Genomic DNA, 22292 nt, shown 5'->3' with positions numbered 1-22292 from the left:
GGATTAAATTGACAAATCCCCCTATACTTTCATTTTTTTGACACTTTAGCCCCTATACTAAACAAAAATATAATTTTTTATTTACCAAGTTTATTAATTATCAAATATTATAAATTATTTTTTTATTTTAAATATAATGGATTATATAATTTGCAGTTTTTAACTCCTTAAAAATTAAAGTATAAGAAAATTAGGCACTATTAAAGTGAGGTTAGAGGGCCTGTTGCAACCACCTCGGTAGTTCAAGTTTGAATTTAGTGACGTCCAAAATTACAAATATTCGAATTACATTGTAATTACGAGTTCTTGCTATACAAAAAAAAAAAATCCTTTTAATAGTTATTAGGGCTTGTTTGGTTTGTAATTTTAAGAAGAGTTCTTGAGAATTCAGAAAATATAAAATAGTTTTGAACAATAAAAGATAATTTTATGAAAATAGATTTTTTTTATTTTTTAAAAAATTAATTCAAGTAAAATTTTTTTGTATAATTTTTTATTTAAAATTTTTTAAAAATAAAAAACAGTCTTAAGAATTACAAACTAAACAAGCCCTAAATATATCGCTAAAGAGATGGTGGTTGTTTTGGGCCCTAATTTGGTTTCGGGTAAAGAAAAGAAAAAGGTCAAAAAAAAAAAAAAAAAAAAAATAAATAAATAAATAAAAGAAAGAAGGAAAATTTCACACAATTAAAACAGACAAAATAAGGTATGAAACTGCCCTCTCTGACACACACAGACACACTCTTTCTCTCTTCGCTCACCCCTCCCGAGAACCATACTTCAGAATCTCCGAATTCTTCCATCTTCTCACAACTTCTCAACTCTCCGTCGAATTTTGGTATCTTTTATTTTCCTTCAACTTTAAAATCACTCAACATGCAATTTCTGACTCTCTAACGCAGATTGGACTGGTTGGTTGTTTTCATTTGTGGTAACAATGGCAATTAAGATTGGGTCTTCATTTTCTTGTGTTTCCACCTCTCTTTATTCTCCTTCCCAATCCAGAAGAAGTTCACAGGTATGTTCCGTTTAATTTCCTATAGACATTGAATTATTTTTTACTCTAATGTTTCACTGGGGAAGTTCATCATCTCTCATTGTATAAATATTTTTGTTTTTGTTAGGGTTTACAATAGCGAACTAGTTTTGTAAGCATGTTAATTGGTGGTGGTTGGTGAATCTGATAATGGGTCTATCTATTTTGTGTGTTAATTCTGCAAAGATTATACATATGTAGTTGTTTGCCATGACTCAAATGAGATGATTCTACTTTGTTTGGTTAGTATAATGAATCTTCATAGCTAATACATAGTGTGTTCTTTTGGGTTGGAAAATCTGTACTCTGGTAGCAGAATAAATTTAACTATTTTGGGCCTGTCACAAACTTACTGTTACCATTTTTCAATTTTGAGTATGTTTGGAAACTCATTGGATTTGGGATTTGAATTTTAGAATTTCCAGTGATGTGTGCTTCAAATAACTTCTCCTTTTTGGTATTTGAAATCCAAGGATTTCAGGGTTAACACTTCTTTTGAGGATTTTGCTGGTCTGGACTTGGGCAACGCAAATCCAGCTCCGCGGCATCTCAATCTGGGAATCCAAATGCTTTTGCTGATTAATGGAAACTGTGTCTTGTTAAAGACACTTTCTTTCAGTATCAGTCTTGGCATTCCTATTGACCATACAGTGCTTTCAATTTCACCCATTTCGTTCCTTTTTGCTTCCATATGGTGGATTCCTCTGTTGTTTATTATATGTCTTCTCTTGACTGACTTTTGATTTCAGATAAGGGTAACATATAATTAATTTTGTTTGAGAGAAGGAATGGCATGTTGATGACATTAGGCACTAATAGTACTACAGATAATCAAATCAGGATGAACTTTAGAGCAGTAAATCATTATCTATTATGTTTAATCTATTATGCAAATGTGAGTACGTATGTGTTCAAACTCAGAAAGGCTCCAAATGTACCACATTAGGCATAAAGGCGCTGCCTTCCAACCCTGCCTTTATTGCTTATTAGCGCAAACCATCTTCTGACAAAAGATCAACTCCGATTCCGAGTGAGGCATTAACTAATGCACACCAAATAGAGAGAGTGAATACTCCAGAGTCCAGAGATTTAGTGCAATGGGTCAAAAGGTGACTGGCTGTCTCCTTTGCATCTTTTTACACATATAACACTGATTTAGTATCATCTTGTCTCTATTCCTGAAATTATTTTGTCAATCTCTCTTCCAAAGCAATAGTCCAAATGAAAAAGAGACCTTTGAAGAAACCTTAATCCATATGTAGTTCTGAGGGGAACCATCCTCACCATAAAGCACTTCGAAAGACAAAAGGCAATCTCATCCCCAATTTATTGCTGCCACTGATTTCCAACATAAGGCATTCTTCCTACCCCTACAAACTTAATTTATGGACTTCTGAACTTTGCTTTTCTTGGTAAATGGAAAATAATTTGTAATTTAAGCCCATTATTTAATGCTATCTTAAAAAGTAATGGGAAACCTTTCAGGAGCATTCACACACCAAATATCGAGCCAACACCTTATCCTTTGATCATCTTTTATGATGAATTTAAGGCACTTGGAGAACTTTAAGCATTCTTCCTTACTCTGTTTCACAGCCCAACCCAAACTAATATTTAACCTCCCTCAAGGTCTGACCACTCCCCTTAACCCCAAAGTTTTGCCACCACATGCGCGACACCCCTAGTATAATAAGAAACTGGAACTGCTGCAGCGGCTGTGGAAGTTAAAGTGAAACAGACGCACCGGCTGTGAAGCTAAGCCGTATAATATGAAATCCTAGGCCATCACATGTGTTTGCTTCTAGTTTGTATCTCCAACTGCTACTTTCCTTATAGAGGTTAGTTAAATTGTCTAAAACTTCTAACTCCCAGATCCCCTCCTTTGCAAACGAAAAAACAATCATCCATTCAACTCAATGATATTCTACGAAGCACGGACACGGAGACGACACGACACGGACACGGCGACACCGCAAATCCAAAAAAATTAGGACACGGACACGGCGGGGACACGGCGAATAGTATATATATATATATATATATATATATATATATATATGATGTAGTACTTCAAAAATTACCGAGTGTTACTATTTTTCATCAACCTCACAATGAAAAAAAAACACAAACCATAACTCATAACTAATAAACTCTAAAAGAACAATGCTGCAGAGTTATAAAACCAAATAAAAAACAAGACATTAGAATTATAACTAGTATCATTTAATCATCATTGCAACTTTACTCCAAATACAAAAGCATAGACAGAAAAGACTATTAACATTCATGACTGTTTAACATTCATGACTTTACTGTTAGCACTTAAGATTCACAAAAACCTAAAGGCTAGTCCCCAAAAAAGATACAAAAACAAGTCAATGTACTATCATCTATTCCCATCCATCATTTGACCTAGGACTTTTACCACTTACAATACTAAAAGAGTAGTACAAAACAAAAAACAGAACATATCAGCATTCAAAAAAAAAAAAAAATTCCAGACACGCAGAGTGTCCGTGCTGTGTCCGAGGAGTGTCCATGCCGTGTCTGAGCCGTGTCCAAAAATTTAAAAAAAATTAAAAATTCCAGACAGGTTTTTTGGTGTGTCCGACATGTGTTGGGGCGTGTCTAACACGTGTCGGACACGGATTCTTCGCCCATTTTGGCATGTCTGTGCTTCCTAGATGATATTTAAATTCATTCACTACATCTCTCAGAATATTGCCTCTTCCACCCATTAAGTTCATTTTCCAACTTTTAAACCATAACCACTGCCCCATGAGACAGTGGATCATCTTCTTCTTCATTGCCCCGTGGCTAAGGAATGTTGGGACTTGATGCTTTGTTTGTTTGGGTTCTATTGGGTTATGCCTCGCTCCTCTAGACAGATGGTTGAGGCTTGGAGAGGGTTCTTTGTAGGGGCCCATGCTCGTGATGCTTGGAGGGCTACGCTTCTTTGTGTGTGGTGGTGCATCTGGCTGGAGAGGAATAAAAGATATTTTGAGGGAAAGGAGAGGCCTATTTCTTTTCTTAAGTTCTCTATTCTTTCCACTCTTTTTTGTTGTGTTTCGGGTAGAGATTTTAGATCTTCTGAGGATATTGTTGTTTTCTTGGCCTCTTTGAAGGCTTAAAGGGTTGTTTTGGCCCTGTGTTTGTTCTCTTGGGATGCGTTCCCCTTTTGAACGCTTTCAATGCATTCTTACTTATCAAAAAAAAAACCACAACCACTGATCCTATATGGTGTTTCCATAAAATTCAATTCTGAAAAATCCCCAAATAGAAAATACGTAAAGAACTTACCTAGCAACTTGTGTTACAGGGACTTTGCTATTCTTCTAAACATACCCGTGTCCACATGATATGACATAGGTATGGGCATCGAATATGTGCTCGACTCAAATCCAAATTGCACATTCGGATCCTTTACATGTCATGATAAAAAAATTATATTTAATAATGAAAGAAGAGGAAAAGATCAAATTTGACAGCAAAGAAGCTTTTCCTTCTGAGAAAAATAAAACCTCTTTTCTCACCACATAGCATTTAATTCCAACCTTTTATTCACCATTCTTAAAGGTGAGTTTGATTTTGGAGGTAGGTTGACAATTTCGGACTTCAACAGTTTTTTGATATCTCGCCCTAGATTGAACCATAATATTGAATTTTTAGAAGAAGTTACATTTATATCATTTTTGAGTGTGTGAACCCTTATTAAGGCTTTTAAATTTATTTAGCTTCATAATTTCACTACATAATAATTTTTCACCAAGTCTCTCATCTCTTTTTGTAGGTTTTTTTCTTTCTTGAACGACTGTGAATTTTTCTTCCTAGAAAGATCATTAAAAGGCTCATGACACTGATATATACCTTTTTACCACAATAGTGACAAGTTTTAATTTGTTTAGCAGGATCAATAGGTTCAGGGATTTCTTTCTCTTTAATGAATTTAGTGTTAGAGGTAGAGTGTGTGATAGAAGTACCAACAATCTCAAACCACTCTTATCTCCAACATATTTGTTCATCCTCAAGAGTTTCTGCAATTTTTTTGGGCCCCTTGTGAAGTTTTGAATGGTCTCTTTTGATTTTTGCAGTTCATACTCAAGCTTTTTAGATTTAATCTCAAAGAGAATTTTTAATATTAATTCTGATCAAAAATTCATTTTCATAAAGTACTCTTTTTCAATTTCTATAGATTTAACCTTATCTTTGAGGGATTTATTTTCAGTTTAAGACTTTTCTAAATCAATCTTAAGGGAATCACTTTCAAGTTCAATTAGCTCCTTTGTGGGATTTTTTTTTTTTTTGAAGGCCTAAAGGTCCTTTGTGGCCTTGTGTATATTTTCAAGGTTTCGCTCCCCTTTTGAGCGCTTTTATAAAATTATTCTTACTTATCAAAAAAAAAAAAAAAAAAAGTTCAATTAGCCTTGAGTGTTTCAGCAACTTCCTTAATGTTTTAATTTTTAAAGTCCATAACACTCTTCTTTTACAATTTCAAGTTTAGCACTTGATTTTTTATTTTTCTTTTTATCTTTAATATGCTTTTCAAATACTTCACCTAGAGCCTCTTATAAGCTACCTCCCACTTTTTCACAGAACGGGCTTCATTATAAGGAATTGTCAATTCACTAGATTTAGATATCACAGAATCATTATCAGAATCAATAGGGAGATGTGGCAGTTCAAATTTAGAACACATGGGTTCATCAACAAAATCAGTGAGATTTGTAAGTTTCATAGCAGGGGAGAAGTTTGTATCATTTTTTAAATCAGATTTTTATTATTTTATTTCTTAGGAGATCCAACAATAATACTACCACAACAAATATCTCTAAGAGTTTTCAAACCCAAAATGCCTACTAAAAAAATAATGGTTCTACCAATCTATTGGTTAAAGAACCTGCTCTGATACCAATTGTTGATTCTACAACCGATACGCTCATATAACAGTTGTTGAATCATTAGATTGTTACCCAAGGCTCTGATACTTGAATTAGCGCAAGGCCAAAAACAGGTCTAGAAGAGGGGGTGAATAGTTATTGTCCACTTTTAACTAACATTAATTGATTTTTAAATTATCACAATTATATTCTAGAAGGAATCAGTTTAGTATAGAGAGTAGAAATAAATAAATCCTATAACCAAACAAGAACACACGATTTTTACGTGGAAAACCTACGGGATCTAGTCCAGACAAACCAAAGCCATTGTGAGAAAGAAGTTACAACCGGCTCAACGGTTCCCTGGCTGAAGAATCCTGTTGAAACACTTATATGTATATATGCATTTAGGTTGGGGTCTTATGGTAATTAGATATAGGGTTTGTGGCTGTTATGTAATTAGGCCTTTATTGTATTGTATTGTATATAAACTCTCCTTATGTTTTAGGGTTTGCATAATGAAAATATGAGAAGTTTCTTCAGTGGCTCTCTCTTATGGTCTCTCTCTCTCTCTCTGTGTATTTCTACAATATACATATCTTCACTTTTACATGGTATCAGAGCGGATCAAAATTGTGAGTGTGGGAAATTGCAATTGTATTGTTCTTGTATAGATCTGTAGATCTGTTCGCGACGGTGGTGGTGTTGCTGTTTCTCGTCGTCGTCGCTCGTCTCTCGTCGTTTGGTCTCAGATCTGAAACCCAGTTTTGTTACTCGCCGCCTTCTCTTGCCGTCGCTGCTTGCTGCTTGGTCACCAGCGGCTGTCGTCGTCGTTGCTGGTCGTTGTTTGGTCACCGACGGCTGTTGCGAGGTGCATCGCTGCTTGCTTATTCCATCGTCGTTGCCGCTGCCGCTACGTACTCGCCGGAGAGTTGAGAGACGAATGGTGTTTGGCTACAGATGCTCGCTATCCTAATCCAGGTTAATATAAACCGGATTTGTTTCGGCCCGATCCAAGGTCCGGCCCGTTCGACCCGATCCAGGATCCGGCCCGTTCGACCCGATCCAGGATCCGGCCCGCTAGACCCGATCCAGGTTCCGGCCCGTTAGACCCGATCCAGGATCCGGCCCGATTCTCTTGCCGGGTCTGTTCCGCTCCGAATCTTCTTTTGTTCGCGGTTAAACTCTGGTCTTGCCTTCTCGTGTGCAACAACCTCTTTGGTAACTTGGCAGAGATAAGTTTTCTTTTTCTTTTCATATTCACATCTCCATGCCGGAAGATTCAAATGTTGCCTTTGGGTCTTCTGGAGTTAAATCTTCTGCAACATATGTTGATCCTGTTGGGTTGCAAATTACATCTATGAAATTAAGTAATTCCAATTACTTACTATGGGCTCAAGCAGTAAAGATTTCTTTAGGTGCCCGACGAAAGCTGAAGTTTATTACTACTGATCCTCCATCAAAAACATCAGCAACATATGAGGAATGGGAAACTGATAACTATATGGTTATGTCTTGGTTGTGGAACAGTATGGAACCTTCAATTGCATCCACTTTTATGTTTGTCAACACTGCCAAGGCAATCTGGGATGCAGTTAAAGAAACTTATTCCATGGACACAAATGTTTCGCGCATATATTCTTTGTATGAAAAGATATTTCATTCTCGTCAATCTGACTTCTCTGGTCAAGGGCTTGGTGAGTATTACAGTAATTTCAAAAGCCTGTTAGATGAGTTAAATCAGTACCACCCCTTGACTACTGATCCTGATGTTCTCAAGCGACAACGTGAGGAATTTTCTGTTTCAATTTTTCTTGCTGGTTTGCACCCGAACCTTCATAATATTCGGGACCAGATTCTTGCGGGTGATGGAGGACTTCCATCTTTGGGTAACATTTACTCCCGCCTACTTATGGTTTCAGAACAATCACATGTGACACCCACTGGAGTGAAAGAAAATTCAGCTATGATGATTCCTTCTATTTTTCCACAGTCCTCTAGAGGTCGTGATAGTTCTACTGGCAACAGAGGGTATGGTGGAAATTCAGGTAGTTCTCGTGGCGGTAGTGGCCGTGATAGAAGTCGCAATCGCCGTGGTCGTGGACGTAGTGACACTCGTATGTGCAGCCACTGTAAAGGTACTAACCATTCTGTTGAGAACTGTTGGACTCTTCATGGGAAACCAGCATGGGCAAATCAAGCAGTATCTTCCTCTGACCTTGCGGGGTCTCATCCCTCTCTTGGTCAGACTTCTGTATTACCATCACCTGCAGCTACTAGTGACACTGTGACACTATCACTATCACAAGCTGAGTTCAGTGCTTTGGTCAACCGGACACATCCCAACTCTACTGATGTAGTTAATTTTGCGTAATCAGGTAATATTGCATGCTTGTCCGATTTACAGACTTCAGCATCCCCTTGGGTCATTGACTCTGGGGCTTCTACCCATCTCACAGGTGATGCCTCTCTATTTTCTAACTTTCAGAAGTCTAGTTCCTCATCTTTTGTTACTCTGGCTGATGGTAGAACATGTTCCATTATTGGCCAGGGAACAATTAAATTAACCCCATCCATTTCTTTATCCTCTGTGCAATTAGTTCCAAATTTTCCTTTTAATTTATTATCTGTAAGTAAATTGACTCAAGCTCTGAAGTGTTTTGTCACATTTTATCCTTCGTCTTGTGTCTTTCAGGACCTCAACACGAAACAGACGATTGGTGGGGGCAGTAACAGAAACGGCCTATACTATTTGGATTGCAAACCTTCCATTGTTGCTTTACATTCCCAGATGTCTGTGTACCAGTGGCATTACCGGTTAGGTCATCCCTCATTGCGGTATTTGAAGTCTGCTTTGCCTTTCCTTGAGTCGGTACCTATTTTAAATTGTGAGTCTTGTCAGTTGGGTAAGCACCATAGAGTGCCGTTCCCTCCTCGTATTGTTAATCGTCGGTCTTCTTTATTTGAATTAGTACATACGGACATTTGGGGTCCCGCTCGTCACACTAGTCACTCAGGTTTTTCTTATTTTGTTACCTTTGTTGATGATTATTCAAGGATGACTTGGTTGTTTTTAATGAAAGACCGTTCTGAACTGTTTTCCATATTTCAAATATTTTTAAAAGAAATTGAGGTCCAATTTGGGTGTGTTATACGCACTTTACAATCTGATAATGCTATGGAGTATGTCAAAGGTGCTATTTCTAATTTTTATGACTCCCGTGGTATTTTGCACCAAACTTCTTGTTTTTATACTCCTCAACAAAATGGTGTAGCTGAACGGAAAAATAGGCATTTAATTGAAATAGCTCGTACATTGATGATACATATGCATCTTCCAAAAGCATTTTGGGGTGATGCTGTTTTAAATGCTTGTTATTTAATTAATCGTATGCCATCTTCCGTTCTTAATTGGAAATGTCCTTACTCCTTTGTTTTTCCTACTCGACCATTATTTGCATTGCCGCCTCGTGTTTTTGGGTGTGTGTGTTTTGCTCACATATTACGTCCTGGCGCTGATAAATTGTCTCCTCGTGCCATTAAATGTGTCTTTATTGGATACTCTCGGACTCAAAAAGGTTATAAATGCTGGGATCCTAGCACTCATAAGGCTTTTGTGTGCATGGACGTTACATTTTTTGAGGATACTCCTTATTTTTCTTCACATAGTTCGTCTTTAGATACCGAGCTGCTGCTTCCGTTACCTGTTGTGTCAAATTCATTACCCTGTGACCCACCACAATCACCTCATGTGCCACCGCCTCTTCAAGTGTATAGCCGTCGATCACCCGCCCCCCCCCCCCCCCCCCCCCCACCAATTGTTTACTTCTATTGAGGCTCCTCCTGCTAATGATGATCTTCCTATTGCATTACGTAAGGGTGTTCGCTCCTGTGTCACTGCACACCCCATATCCAACTTTGTTTCCTATAAAAAGGTATCGCCCTCATTTTCTTGTTTTTTATCCACGTTATCTGCTACTGTTGTTCGAAAAACTGTGCAGGATGCTCTATCTGATACAGCTTGGCGCAAAGCCATGATAGATGAAATGGATGCTCTTCATCATAATGGGACATGGGATCTTGTTTCCTTACCCCTCGGTTCCAAAACGGTTGGTTGTAAGTGGGTCTACACTATCAAATATCTCCATGATGGATCTGTTGAGCGATTGAAGGCTCGTCTTGTTGCAAAGGGATACACACAAACCTATGATATTGATTATGATGAGACCTTTTCTCCTGTTGCGAAAATTTCTTCTATCCGAATCCTTATTTCTATTGCCGCCAATCGTAATTGGCCATTGTTTCAATTAGATGTGAAAAATGCTTTTTTACATGGTATCACTTCACTCGAGAGAAAATATTGAGTGGAAATATTTCTACTCCATTCGTGAAGTCTGAAGACCAACTAGCTGATATGTTTACTAAGGCTCTTGGTCATAATCGGTTAAAAATAATTTGTTCCAAGCTGGGATTATATGATATATATTCTCCAGCTTGAGGGGAGTGTTGAAACACTTATATGTATATATGCATTTAGGTTGGGGTCTTATGGTAATTAGATATAGGGTTTGTGGCTGTTATGTAATTAAGCCTTTATTGTATTGTATTGTATATAAACTCTCCTTATGTTTTAGGGTTTGCATAATGAAAATATGAGAAGTTTCTTCAGTGGCTCTCTCTTATGGTCTCTCTCTCTCTCTCTGTGTATTTCTACCATATACATATCTTCACTTTTACAAATCCTATTACCTCTTGGCACAGACTAATCCACCAAACTCTCCACTTGAGTCTACAGGCACACAGTCCACTCGTCAGCATATTCGCTCATCATTCGTTTCGCTTCTCCAACCAGTAATTTGATCTCCAATGACTAATCGACCAATCCTTTGATGTGTAGGCCTTGTGGTTTATCTATCTTCAATTATTCAATGAAGCTCCTTGCTTTAGAACTCAATCACACTATAATATAGAGTATTGAAAAATAAAGCTCTCAGACTCATAATTGTGTTTTTATGTTTTTCTTATATTTAGAGAACCCTAGAGCACCTTTTTATAGCGTTGGAATGATTAGAAATTGATTAGGAATGTTTTGGATGAGTTTTGGAAAGTTTAGAAAGGTGTCTTTCACTAACTCTGATTGCCTTTTCGGTCGATCGATGTATCGATTGACTCCTGCTGGATTTTCCTTGATTGATCAAGCTTTCGATCTAGCTATTCTAGAGTAACTTCTATCGATCAACCTTTTTGCTGAACCTGACTACACGTAGCCTAATTTCAGACGTCGAGGGGTAAAATGGACTCGAAATTAGGCATATAAGATTTTGTTGGAAAGCTTATCAAATTTAATTGCTGAATATGTAAAAGCTCATAATGAAATTCAAATTGTTTTTTTTTTTTTTCCTGGCCTACCCTCTCATTAGGGGCCCATGTTCTTGTACATTTTACTCTTCCTTATAAATACATTTGCTTTTCCTTCCAAAAAAAAAAAAAATGAGAATCTTATTTTAACCTTTTGAATTAATTGCACAAAACACACTGAACTATAAAAAATTTAAGAAAAAAAAGTAAAAAAATACTGTTCTTCAATTAATCTTATGGGCAATTCAAGCATTCCAAGATGATTTCATGGACCACTTGATACCCATCTCGTAAATTTTCAATAATTCAAGAGAACTTACAAATATTTTATAGTTCAAAGGAAATTTTGTGCAATTAACTTTAAACTAACACATTTTTAGACAAATTTCATTATGTATATGTGAAAGAGGAATGCTAGTCATAATCGTTAATAATTGTGACAGCGCTCTCTCAATTTAAAAGGGATAGTTAAATTAATTTGTAAGCAATTAGATGCTCATCAATCTCCATAAAATAAGTGTCCTTTTACTTCCATGAAATTACTAATAGCACACGTGTATTTTATCTTTAAAGAAATTTAATCTCTTGTGCAATATATGGCTTATGAGTAATGATACTCAGTCTATTTGTTAGGCCAATTTGTCTAACCTAAAGGTTTTTATCCATTTGATGTAGTGGATAAACTCAAATGTGAATTCTATCCACTACATCAAAGGGATAAGAATCCTTGGACTAGACAAATCAGTCTAACAATCACATTCCTATACTTAAAACTTTTTCATCTAGAATAATGTATTTCTAATTTTAATATATTATCATAAACTAACATTTACTATAAATTAACATTTACTATTAATACTATTAATATTTGCTAATGATATACACTTATATTCTACATGATAAGCATTCATGTAATTGGTGACACTAATAGTAATTTCACGAAAACAAAAGAACACTCATATTTTATGAGTTTAATGAGCATTTAACTGCTTGTTTTTCACCCAAATAAATACACAATGTTTTTCTAAATTGAGAGACTGTGCTGTCACAGCCGCTAACAACTGTGACTAGCATTCTTCTTCTATGTAAAAATTGATCTCAACTCTGAAGAAGTGCACCCAACTCAAGGCCAAGGAGATTAAATGCATTGAATTAGACTGACTTCAATGCATTCTCCCACTTCATTGCATACAATGGCCTGATCTAATAGTTATCCAAAACCCAAATAAATGTAAATTATTAGAAAATTAAAAGCAAAGATTATAAAAATAAATAGTTTGGATAAAGTTCTTAATTCATGGTTCGCCGTATCAATCAATACGCGACATATCGGCTAGTTCATAACCCTTTTTCAAGGGTCTGATACTATTACATACCTCCATGAACCGGTCGATTCGGCCGGTTACACCGACATTCACCCCGAATTTGTACACCACGACCGCAACCGATACCGCATCTGCGAACCATGGTTCATAAGAATCTATTGCCTTATATTGAATTTTGTTGTAAATCACCAAAAGAAAAAATAAAATAAAATAAGAGAAAAAAAAATTGGAATACAGAAAAATGTATGCTGAGAGAATCTAATAAACTTGTGTGGCAAATCTTACATCAACCTCTTAGAAACAGCAAAAACACATAATCTGAGATACTTCATATCAGTCAATCTATGCAAAATATGACCGCTCTGCCCACCACGTGCGTCACATGCAGATGGAAGTGTTTTGCAGTACTTAACAATCAAAATTTCTAACACAATAAGATCTAGACATATATATACCCAAACACACACACACACCCCCCTATTAAAAGTCAAACCTAAAACAAAAACATTCAAAATTTCAAACACAATAAGATTTAGACACTCACATACAAATCCAATTCACTTTCTTCACTAAACTTCTATAGATCTATCAATTTTATAAACAACAATAAACACTAAACATATATAATCGTACATAAACATATATAATCTTTTTTTTTTTTTTTTTTTTTTTGATAAGTAAAAATTGTTCTATTTTTAATGAAATTTTGAAGAAACAGAGGTCAGTTTTCACAACTTGAAATCCTTACCAAGAATGACTATTAAATTGCTTTCCAACTTAAACTCAAAATATAAGTTTTCTAACCAATTCTTTGCTAATGAAATAATTTTCCACTTTAAATTTATAATTAGATTAACTCCAAAATAATTCAAGTTTCCTAATTTATTCACTTTGAATGCTATGGTCATTTTAGGTCAGTTACCTTCTTTATATTTTGTGATTGATGAAGGTTGAAGCAAGATGTGGAATCCTTCAACTCACTCTTCAATCTACAATCACAGCTTCAACGTTGACGGAAACCTTCCATTGTAGTAACACCACATATAGACCATGACACAATTATTGCTCATGGAATATGCCAACACATGACACTTTTTCCCAACGCTTCTCAAACTATCCAAGTTGCCTACTTGATTGAAGTATGACTATAAGAAGTTTATGATATTCTTTTGAAACATGGGAATCCATTCATTTGGAAATCTGTATCTGAGAACACCTGAAATCGGATTTGGATGTTGTAAGCCATACCAGGCTGCAGGTGGTTGTGCAGCATCTTAGGGATGTTTTGTGGCATCTGTGGGCCTTACGATACCCTGTCAGGTGGCGCATGTTGCCTGCTGAAGTGCTTTATGGCATTGAGTGTTCTTGGTACTCGTGTTCTTCATTTCTAATTTTAGAAAAATAAATTTCACCCTCCAACTTCAGAAGTCATATTCTCTTCATCCAAATCCCAATTTTCATGGGTGCCTATCGCTAAAAGACTCTGGAATCTATTTTTATTTAAAATTATTTTTGTCTAAAAAATAAAAATATTTCCCAGATCCAAGCAGAGAACCACATAAAGGTCATTTCCATTCTCAATAAAATGCTTTTATGCACCTTGATACTTATTTACAGGCAGAATGGTCCGAAATTCAAAGTTTTGGGATTGGGCCTACATATGTCGTTAGAAGGTTCCTTCCACGTACTTCCTAACCATCTATGTGGTCTTTAGAAAATGCTTTCAAAATGGTAACAGCAATCAGGGTTGAAGTTAGGCATTCAAGGGCTTTTTAGTCATCTTAGTAAGTTGGTAGGATTTCATTCTATCTAGAAACAACTCCCTTACCAGCTGGGAAAGGACTCATGAAGCTATGGCAGATCACCGAGAGAGACAGATCTCCCCCTTTGAACGCCTCACTTCCTTTTTAAGACGGTTCCCAAGCATGCCTGAGGAATACTCCCTAGAAGATCCAGCTGAAAAGTACATGACCTTGGTCTGGCTCGCTACCCAATGGATCCGCCACAGGGGCATTGGAACACGCCAACTCTTCATATATGGCGATTCCGGTACGCAGAAAACCAGTACTTCAAGCTGAAAGGCACTTCCACTTGACGGAGTCGAACCCTAATTGTTTTATTCTAATCAGGCTTAAGTCTTACAATTGGTACAAAATGGGGTGTTTACAATGTTGAGACTACATTTGGATTTTTGTAAATCATGGAAGTGATGCATTGATGGACCCACTGATCCATAGCATGGGTGGCGGTTGTCTTGATTTAGTAATCTTCATTGAATCACTTCCCTTTTGTTCTTTCATTGAAGGTGAGTTCTTCCTCTAGTTTATATGTCGAATATCTATTCTCTCACCCAAGCTTTTGTTTTTCAACATATCATTTTGAACCTCAGACAATCTTTATGATAGTTTTTATGACACTATTGTGTTAATTTGTTAGAAAAACATTTGAATAGTTCCAAAGTTATGCTGTTAAGAAGAGTGCTAAAAGGGAGAAGAAAACATTTGTTTGGATTTGCTTTTTATTAACTCTTATCTCAGATTTGATTCTGCTATTCTTTTAAGAAAACCTGATATTAATTCAGTTCTTTAATCTCCAGATGAGCTTGTCACGAGGATTGTTTGACAGCCTGAAATTTGATGCAGAGCAGCTGAGAAATGCTAAAGGTAGTTTTCATAACTCATTAAAAACTTCAAAGGTCTAAAATCCTGTTTTAGGGGTGCAATCTAGCTATACTTTTCTGAGTTTTTTTTGGCAAAGATCAAAGTTGCAATTTAGGTGGCCCCAAAATTTGATGTATTTGAAGGAACGGGTGTTTGATATTTTCTGAATAGAACTCAGTAGGTTTAACATGAATCAGCCTCTTAGTTCTTGCTGGCAATAACTATGAGGTCTGTTCACTTACATGGAGGGGGTTGCTTGGTTGAGTCATTCCCTTAGATATAGAATTTTCTTCTTCTGAACTTGTGTATGGTTACCAGTCTGATTACCACTATACTCTCTCTCTCTCTCTCTCTATCTATTAAGTGATCCTGTTTCTCTTTCGCAAGTAGCAATGTCATGCCAGTTGATTAATACAACGATGAAAGTAAAGAAAAGGTTCCCAGAGAGGCGTTTAATTCTCTTTGCTACATCTGAAGATCAGTTACCATACAGTGAGATCAAACTAGATGCTTCAGAGCAGGAGAAGCACCATTCTGCCACTGAAGATCTCTCTCCCACAAACAGTTTAAATTTCCATAGTGAAGGATCTGGAGGTAAACCAGGTTTAATATCATTTTATAATCGTCCTTATAAAAGTGAAGGTGAAAGTAGTACATTGAGAGTCGGAAGGAGCCAAAACAGTATGCTGTGGTTTGTTGGTCCAGCGGTCCTTGTAGCCTCTTTCATTTTTCCTTCCCTTTATTTGCGGAAGATGCTCTCTGCTATATTTGAGGACTCTCTATTAACAGGTGTGTTCACTTTCTTTTGCTGGTGTGGTGTTCTTGTTTTATGCAACTCCTGTTGTTTCTTGTTTTCTGTGTCTTTTTTTTTTTTTTTTTTGTCTGTTCTTTTTTAATAAATAAAATAAGCACATCAGTTAAAAGGGATAGTTGGCTTGTGTAAAGGGTTGGTTCAACTTTCTAGGTTTTCTTGCTTTATATTACTTGTTTGAAAAATCTGCATAGAAGTCTGGATCTTCCTTCGCATCATTGTGGAAGCGCATCAAAGGCATTATATGACATCTTTATAATGATGATGAACTGTTAGTAGATTATTAATATCTTTTGATTTGATGCAATGAGAGGAAAACTTGATACAAATTATGTCTATGCAGAATTAATTTGGCCGAATGGTGTTGATGAGGTATAATGGTGTTTGGTGAATAGTGATGTTATGCTGAAGATAGTTTAAGGTGTTTAGAACTGGGTAGATATGTTAGACCAAGGAGAGGTCTATCAAAGTTTAAAATGGTCAAATGTATGTACGACCAATAGAATAGCATAACTGATTCTCCTTCCATCTTGTATATTCCAAACTTGATGACCTCAATTAGAGTTTTCGCTGCACAGAGACAATAATAAAGCAAAAAGCTTGGAGTTGTTCCTGTGGCGCAACCAACCAGCAATGATAAGGCTAAGAATCTGTTTCCATTGACCAGCCACAGAAAATGGTCAAAGTTATGTCTGACTGGGACAGTTCAGCAGCGGGAGAATCACTGTAATCTTAGGTAAACCAGAATTGGAGTCATAAGGAAAGTATAAAAGTCGGACTGAAAACACCGATTGGTAAAGCATGATTGCATAGTTGCAACATCTGGAACAGGGATGGAAGCATAGAGAAATTATGTAAAGGTTCACAAACTAAAATAAAATGTGGCCTCAACTAGAATGGATTCATGGAACACGAACTATTTAGTTGGCGCAACGATTTGGAACTGAAAAGTGCCGAGTCAGCAAATGAACAGTTTCTTAAGGGACCACTTAAATGCGCTTGTATTTTCATTTTGAAAAGGGAATAAGGAAAAAAAAAAAATTAAAGCTTATGATGCAAGTTTTTTAACCAATGAATTCAAGGACCAAGAAAAAACTTATAAAAGGAAAAAAAAATTAAAAATTGGAAACAAAAGAAACAATATGTTATCACTTGCTCTGTAGATTATGTGGGTGCATATCCTGTTTGATTTTCTGTTCTTGACTGAAAAAAGGAAAAAATAAAGAACAATTCTTGTTCTGCTTATTCATGTTCCCCGGGATCGATCCTGCTAACACGGTTTTGCTTATTTATTTATGTCACTTGAATTGTTTCTTTCTCTCACTTCTGTTCATAATCATTTTTCCTATATCTGCAGATTTCCTCATTTTGTTCTTCACAGAGGCTCTTTTTTACTGTGGGGTTGCGGTGTTTCTTCTGCTTGTAGACCATTTATGGAGGCCCATTGAGCTAGTTTCAGCTGGAAACAAAAGCCCAGTCCCTCAGTTGGGGCAACGTATCTCTTCTGTTGCTGTCTTGGTACTTAGTCTTATAATTCCTATGGTGACAATGGGTTTGGTTTGGCCGTGGACTGGCCCTGCTGCTTCTGCTACTCTTGCCCCATACCTTGTAGGTATTGTTGTGCAGTTCGCGTTTGAGCAATACGCAAGATATAGGAAGTCATCTTCATGGCCTGTCATTCCCATTATCTTTCAAGTAAGGACAGTAATAATTTTATTTAACTAATTTTGTTGTAGCATCTCTGTTTGGATGGAGAATGGAGAAAATTGTTGTCAAAATTATGTCACGTATAATGATGTTCTATCACCAATCTATTGTAAAATTGTGTCATGGTGTTTCATGTTTTATCATATACATAGTTCACCCACCATATTATATATATATATATTTGTTTTTTTCCACATAATTTCACACAACATTGGTGCCTGATAAATACATCTTTTCTTCGCCATAGTTAGAAGGTTCAAATTGCATTTGTTTCAGTATAATTTCCGTTAATATGATTAGATTTTGCATGATTTTTTCGTTAGTCTTCTATATTTCTGCATGATGATTTGTTTAGCAAAATCTCTCCCTGTATGAAATATTCTGCTACATCAATGTAAAGATCATTGAGAGATTGGGGAGTTCATCTATGAACTGAAAAATATTTTCTTTTTGGTGATACTTTACAGGTTTATAGATTGCACCAATTGAATAGAGCAGCACAACTGGTGACGGCCCTCTCCTTCACTGTAAGAGGAGCTGAGATGACATCGCACAATGTGGCAATAAACAGTTCATTGGGTACATTGTTGAACGTCCTTCAATTCCTAGGAGTGATTTCTATCTGGTCCCTCTCGAGCTTCCTCATGAGGTTGTTCCCTTCTGCCACCATGGCTGAGCAGTGAGGCGTGATCTTCACAAAAAAGGTCGGTCAAGTTATTAGCTTACTCTATAGAGAAGAATACTTCTGATGGTGGTTTTATTCAGATAGCTTAATGAACTTGACAGTCCTTTTTGTGTCTGGCTTGTGCCTTGTTGGGAAATTTTTGTGGCCGAATTGTGTTGCTCTGTATCTGAAACGAATTGGGTATTGAAGCTGTGGCACATTTTAAGCATACTAGAAATAGCTTGACACTGAGACTCCTTCACATTTACTTGCTTGTTACAAAAGATAGTGACTGTAAGAAATCTATTGGCAAAGGTGAATCAGATTCATTTTAAAAAATTGCTTAATTTTCTTTTCTTTGTACTATTAGTTTAGTTACATTATCCTCGATACAGTATATTTCATTTGCAAAAGGGGTTAGTCCCATTCAATCATCACCAAAGGAGCTCTCCTTTGGAGTTATATCCGACAACATTTTTTTCGGTAAGGTTTATAGCAGACGGTGATATTACTAACATAGAATTTTACTACAAATGCCTTGAAGACATGGAACAATTTTACGGGAGAGAAGGTGGAAGTTTATGGTAGCACTTAATTGAGAGACTCTTGAGAAGTTATGAGGAATATGCAAGTAATTATTACAAAAATGCAGAAAACACTGACTTGAAGTGCTAAATGCTGTCAATTATTCAAAGAAAGTCATATAATACTGTAAGAATTTATACTCACTGCTTTAAAAGAGCTTCTTCTTATTATTATTTATTTTTAGTTTAATTATTTTCTTTTACACCTTGTGGCTCTAAACTAGGGAAGTTTTATGACAATTTAGACATCTTTTTTAGTGAATAAACAAACAAGCAACAGCATGAAATCAGTTGGTGCTATGCTATGCCATTCTGCAATGTTGATGGTCCCTAAGAACACAAAGTGGTTAGCAGTCACTAAATTCACATGACTTGTTATATCCTCAGTGAAATTCTGAACTCATAGATGTTTGTTTTTACTTCTGGAATCAGTCAAATCTTTTGTCTATACTTGCTTTACTTTCTCTCACAATATCTTCCCAAGTGGTAGATACATAGTTCCTAAATGGTAGTTTCTTGTCTATTTTCCACCTTCACAATTCATGATTCGCAGTTTCTTCTTTATTTTCTTTATAGGAGAATGGTTCCCTATGAACCTTTGGGATATATGGCCCTTTAGATGACTCTCAACAGGGTGTGTTGTGGATGGAACTTGGGTATGATCATAGGAAGTGGAATTTCTCGGACTATGTTCGGCTGCATGGAATTGGATTTGGTGGAATTGGAGAAAAAAAAAAAGTTCAAAATTACAGAAAATTGGACTTAGGTAATGTTCGGTTTCATGAAATTGGAATCTTGAAATTAGAGTTGGTGGAATTGAAAAAAATTCTAGTTCAATTTTTTTGTAACTTTGAACCAAACTTTTCTCTAATTTCACTGATTCCACTTCCGTACAACCGAACATAGCTTAAAATTTTCTCTAATTTCAATTCCAAAACTCCAATTTTATGTATATGGTGGTATGTCCTACTTTTTGAGTTACATATTTTATGTATATGGTGGGATATCCGTAGAGAATTTAGTGAAATGCATTTTCTTTTTGAGTATTTTTATTATGTTTTACTTCAAAAATAAAAAAATAAAAATGTAACGTTTCCGATTTTCTGCATTTTTCTTTTCTGGAATTTTGTTGCCGTAAGGGCATTTCTATCCTTTCACGTCTTGAGCGCGGGATTTTAGTTGAATTCATTTACATTTTGTGCATTTGAATTTAAGTGATCTATGTAGCATTTGTATGGTGGTGCATTTTATGTGTTGTGTGGTATAAATCAAAGGCAAAAGAAAAAGAGAAAATAAAATGGTAATGGTAGGGCCCACCATTAGCCATTTTGTGGTCTAGAGACCACTCTTGCTCTCTCATTTTTCTCTCTTCCTGTTTATTTTCCTTCTCCCTCATTCTTCTCTTCATTTTCTTCTTATTTTGCATCAAACTTTGAGTTAAGATTTTCTTCATTACTTGGTGAAATTGAGAGTCGTTTGAGACAAAACGGAGAGCACGACGAGCTCTACACATTGATACCAACGATTTCAGCTTTAGTGTTTCCCTTAGATTTCGAAATTCTTAATCATTTTAAGGGTTTTGCTCAATTTGAGGTAGGGGCTTCCTAATTCACATTATTCATGCACCTTTTTGAATTAACTTACTTGACTGATGTTATAGCATGCTTATTTGTGTTAATTGTAGCAAAAAAAAAAAACGTCTTGGATGTATATATGTGAATATGTGAAGACTTGTCTTGATTGAATTACTTGAAAAGCATGCTTATATTGTGAGTTATGCCTATTGTATTATTTACATGCTATGAATAGTGTATGAAAGCATATTGTTTAAATATTAGAAGCATGAGAACATGCTTACTTGTGTTGTGTCAAATTTCTCATTTTCATTGTATTGAGATCACGAGACATGCATGTACACCATTGGGCTGCATGAAGGGAAGAAATTTGTTTTTGAAATGAAAATGGAGAGTTTTGGGAAAGAATGTTTTGATGAAAGTGTTTTAGAAAACCCGGTCGCCGCAGGGGTACCAAATGGCCGGAGGTTAATATAGCCTAGAGGGGACTAGGGAGTCGCCCTAGCGTGGTTGAGCTAGCTGGGCCCCATAATGACGCCGCGAGGGTATCAAGGGTCAGGGACACTAGCCAATCCTCCTCTCGTATCGCTGTGGGGTCACCAAAGGGCAGGCTGTATTAACAGTTGAAAGCGATGATTTTGATTATGAAAATGGGGAGCGACAGCGGCATACATTGCATCTCCATTGCATCATATTATTTGTGTTGAGAATGAGAACCATGTTGTATTTTCCCTTACGTGGTATGACCCTAACTCCTATTGGCCCATTCTTCGTTTTAGATTCACGGGGTCTCATGAGGTGCGTCTTAGGCGCCACCTACTGAGCAATTTGCTCACCCCACTATATATTATATTTTTTTCAGGTCATGGCAAGGAAATGACGAATGAGAATCCTCCGCAAGCTTGAAAGTTGTTAGAAGATTTTTTTTTTTTGCTATTTTGTATTTGGTCATTTCATGTATAATTGTAGTTTTTGGAATGTAAATAAGTTTGAATACATGGCCATTGGACAATGTTATTAAGTGTTACTCACTCAAAATCAGTTCGTGTATTTTAAGTAACATGTGGCAAATGACGTTAACAACGTGGTTGTTATTATTACAATTTAGTGTTGAAATATATTTAATTTTGTATCTGAATGTAGTGGCGGGGTGGTTAATTACCAAGTGTTGTAAGTGAGTCATCACTGGATAGTGGGAAGTGGGAGTGCATTTAATTTTGTATCTGAATGTAGTGGCGGGGTGGTTAATTACCAAGTGTTGTAAGTGAGTCATCACTGGATAGTGGGAAGTGGGAGTGCATTTTTCCAGAACCGGTCGACGTGTGGCCTTGCAAACGTCGATCGGTATCTTGGCAGAATGGGTCATTATGGACCAGTCGACGTGTGGCTTCCCACACGTCGACCGATATCTTGGCAGTGGTTAGTACTACTGTTCCTAACCTAAACTAGTCGACGTTTGATGCATATATGTCGACCGGTTTACGTCACATATGTAATTACCATTTTAATTTCTTATAATTTCACTTTGGCCCCACGTGATGTTACACGTAATTATTTTATGACCCACCAAAATAGAATAATTATATTTCAACCACCCAAAAGACTATATTGCTCTGAACCTTATTTTATTTATTATGTGGTACAAGTAAAGGACTATTATACCCTTGAGTCTCAATTTATGGATTCATGGTAGATT

The 22292-nt window shown here is 36.3% G+C and overlaps 1 protein-coding gene across 5 annotated transcripts; it reads left to right on the top strand.

Moving 5' to 3' along the window:
* Positions 1-700: 700 nt before the first annotated feature.
* LOC132304319 (uncharacterized) lies at positions 701-21730 on the top strand. 5 transcript variants are annotated; one of them, XR_009481567.1, is made up of 7 exons: positions 701-1018; positions 15193-15259; positions 15644-16045; positions 17425-17762; positions 18242-18478; positions 19599-19981; positions 21459-21730. XR_009481567.1 is itself a non-coding variant. In XM_059801927.1 (6 exons), exons 1-5 carry the CDS (start codon positions 938-940, stop codon positions 18455-18457), a joined length of 1104 nt encoding a protein of 367 aa, XP_059657910.1. In that variant the 5' UTR covers positions 701-937; the 3' UTR covers positions 18458-18478; positions 21459-21730. The 5 variants fall into 5 exon arrangements, 4 of the variants coding, with proteins under 4 accessions (XP_059657910.1, XP_059657911.1, XP_059657909.1 ...); XM_059801927.1 differs by lacking the exon at positions 19599-19981; XM_059801928.1 differs by lacking the exons at positions 19599-19981; positions 21459-21730 and having other exon boundaries at positions 15647-16045; positions 18242-18801.
* The last annotated feature ends 562 nt before the right edge of the window (positions 21731-22292 follow it).

Source organism: Cornus florida, unplaced genomic scaffold (genome assembly GCF_030987335.1).
Source record: "Cornus florida cultivar Cherokee Brave unplaced genomic scaffold, ASM3098733v1 CherokeeBrave_3.0.0_Hap2_Chr04, whole genome shotgun sequence".
Taxonomy (NCBI): Eukaryota; Viridiplantae; Streptophyta; class Magnoliopsida; order Cornales; family Cornaceae; genus Cornus; species Cornus florida.
Note: the sequence above shows the minus strand (reverse complement) of the source record. Positions and strands in the feature narration are given on the sequence as shown.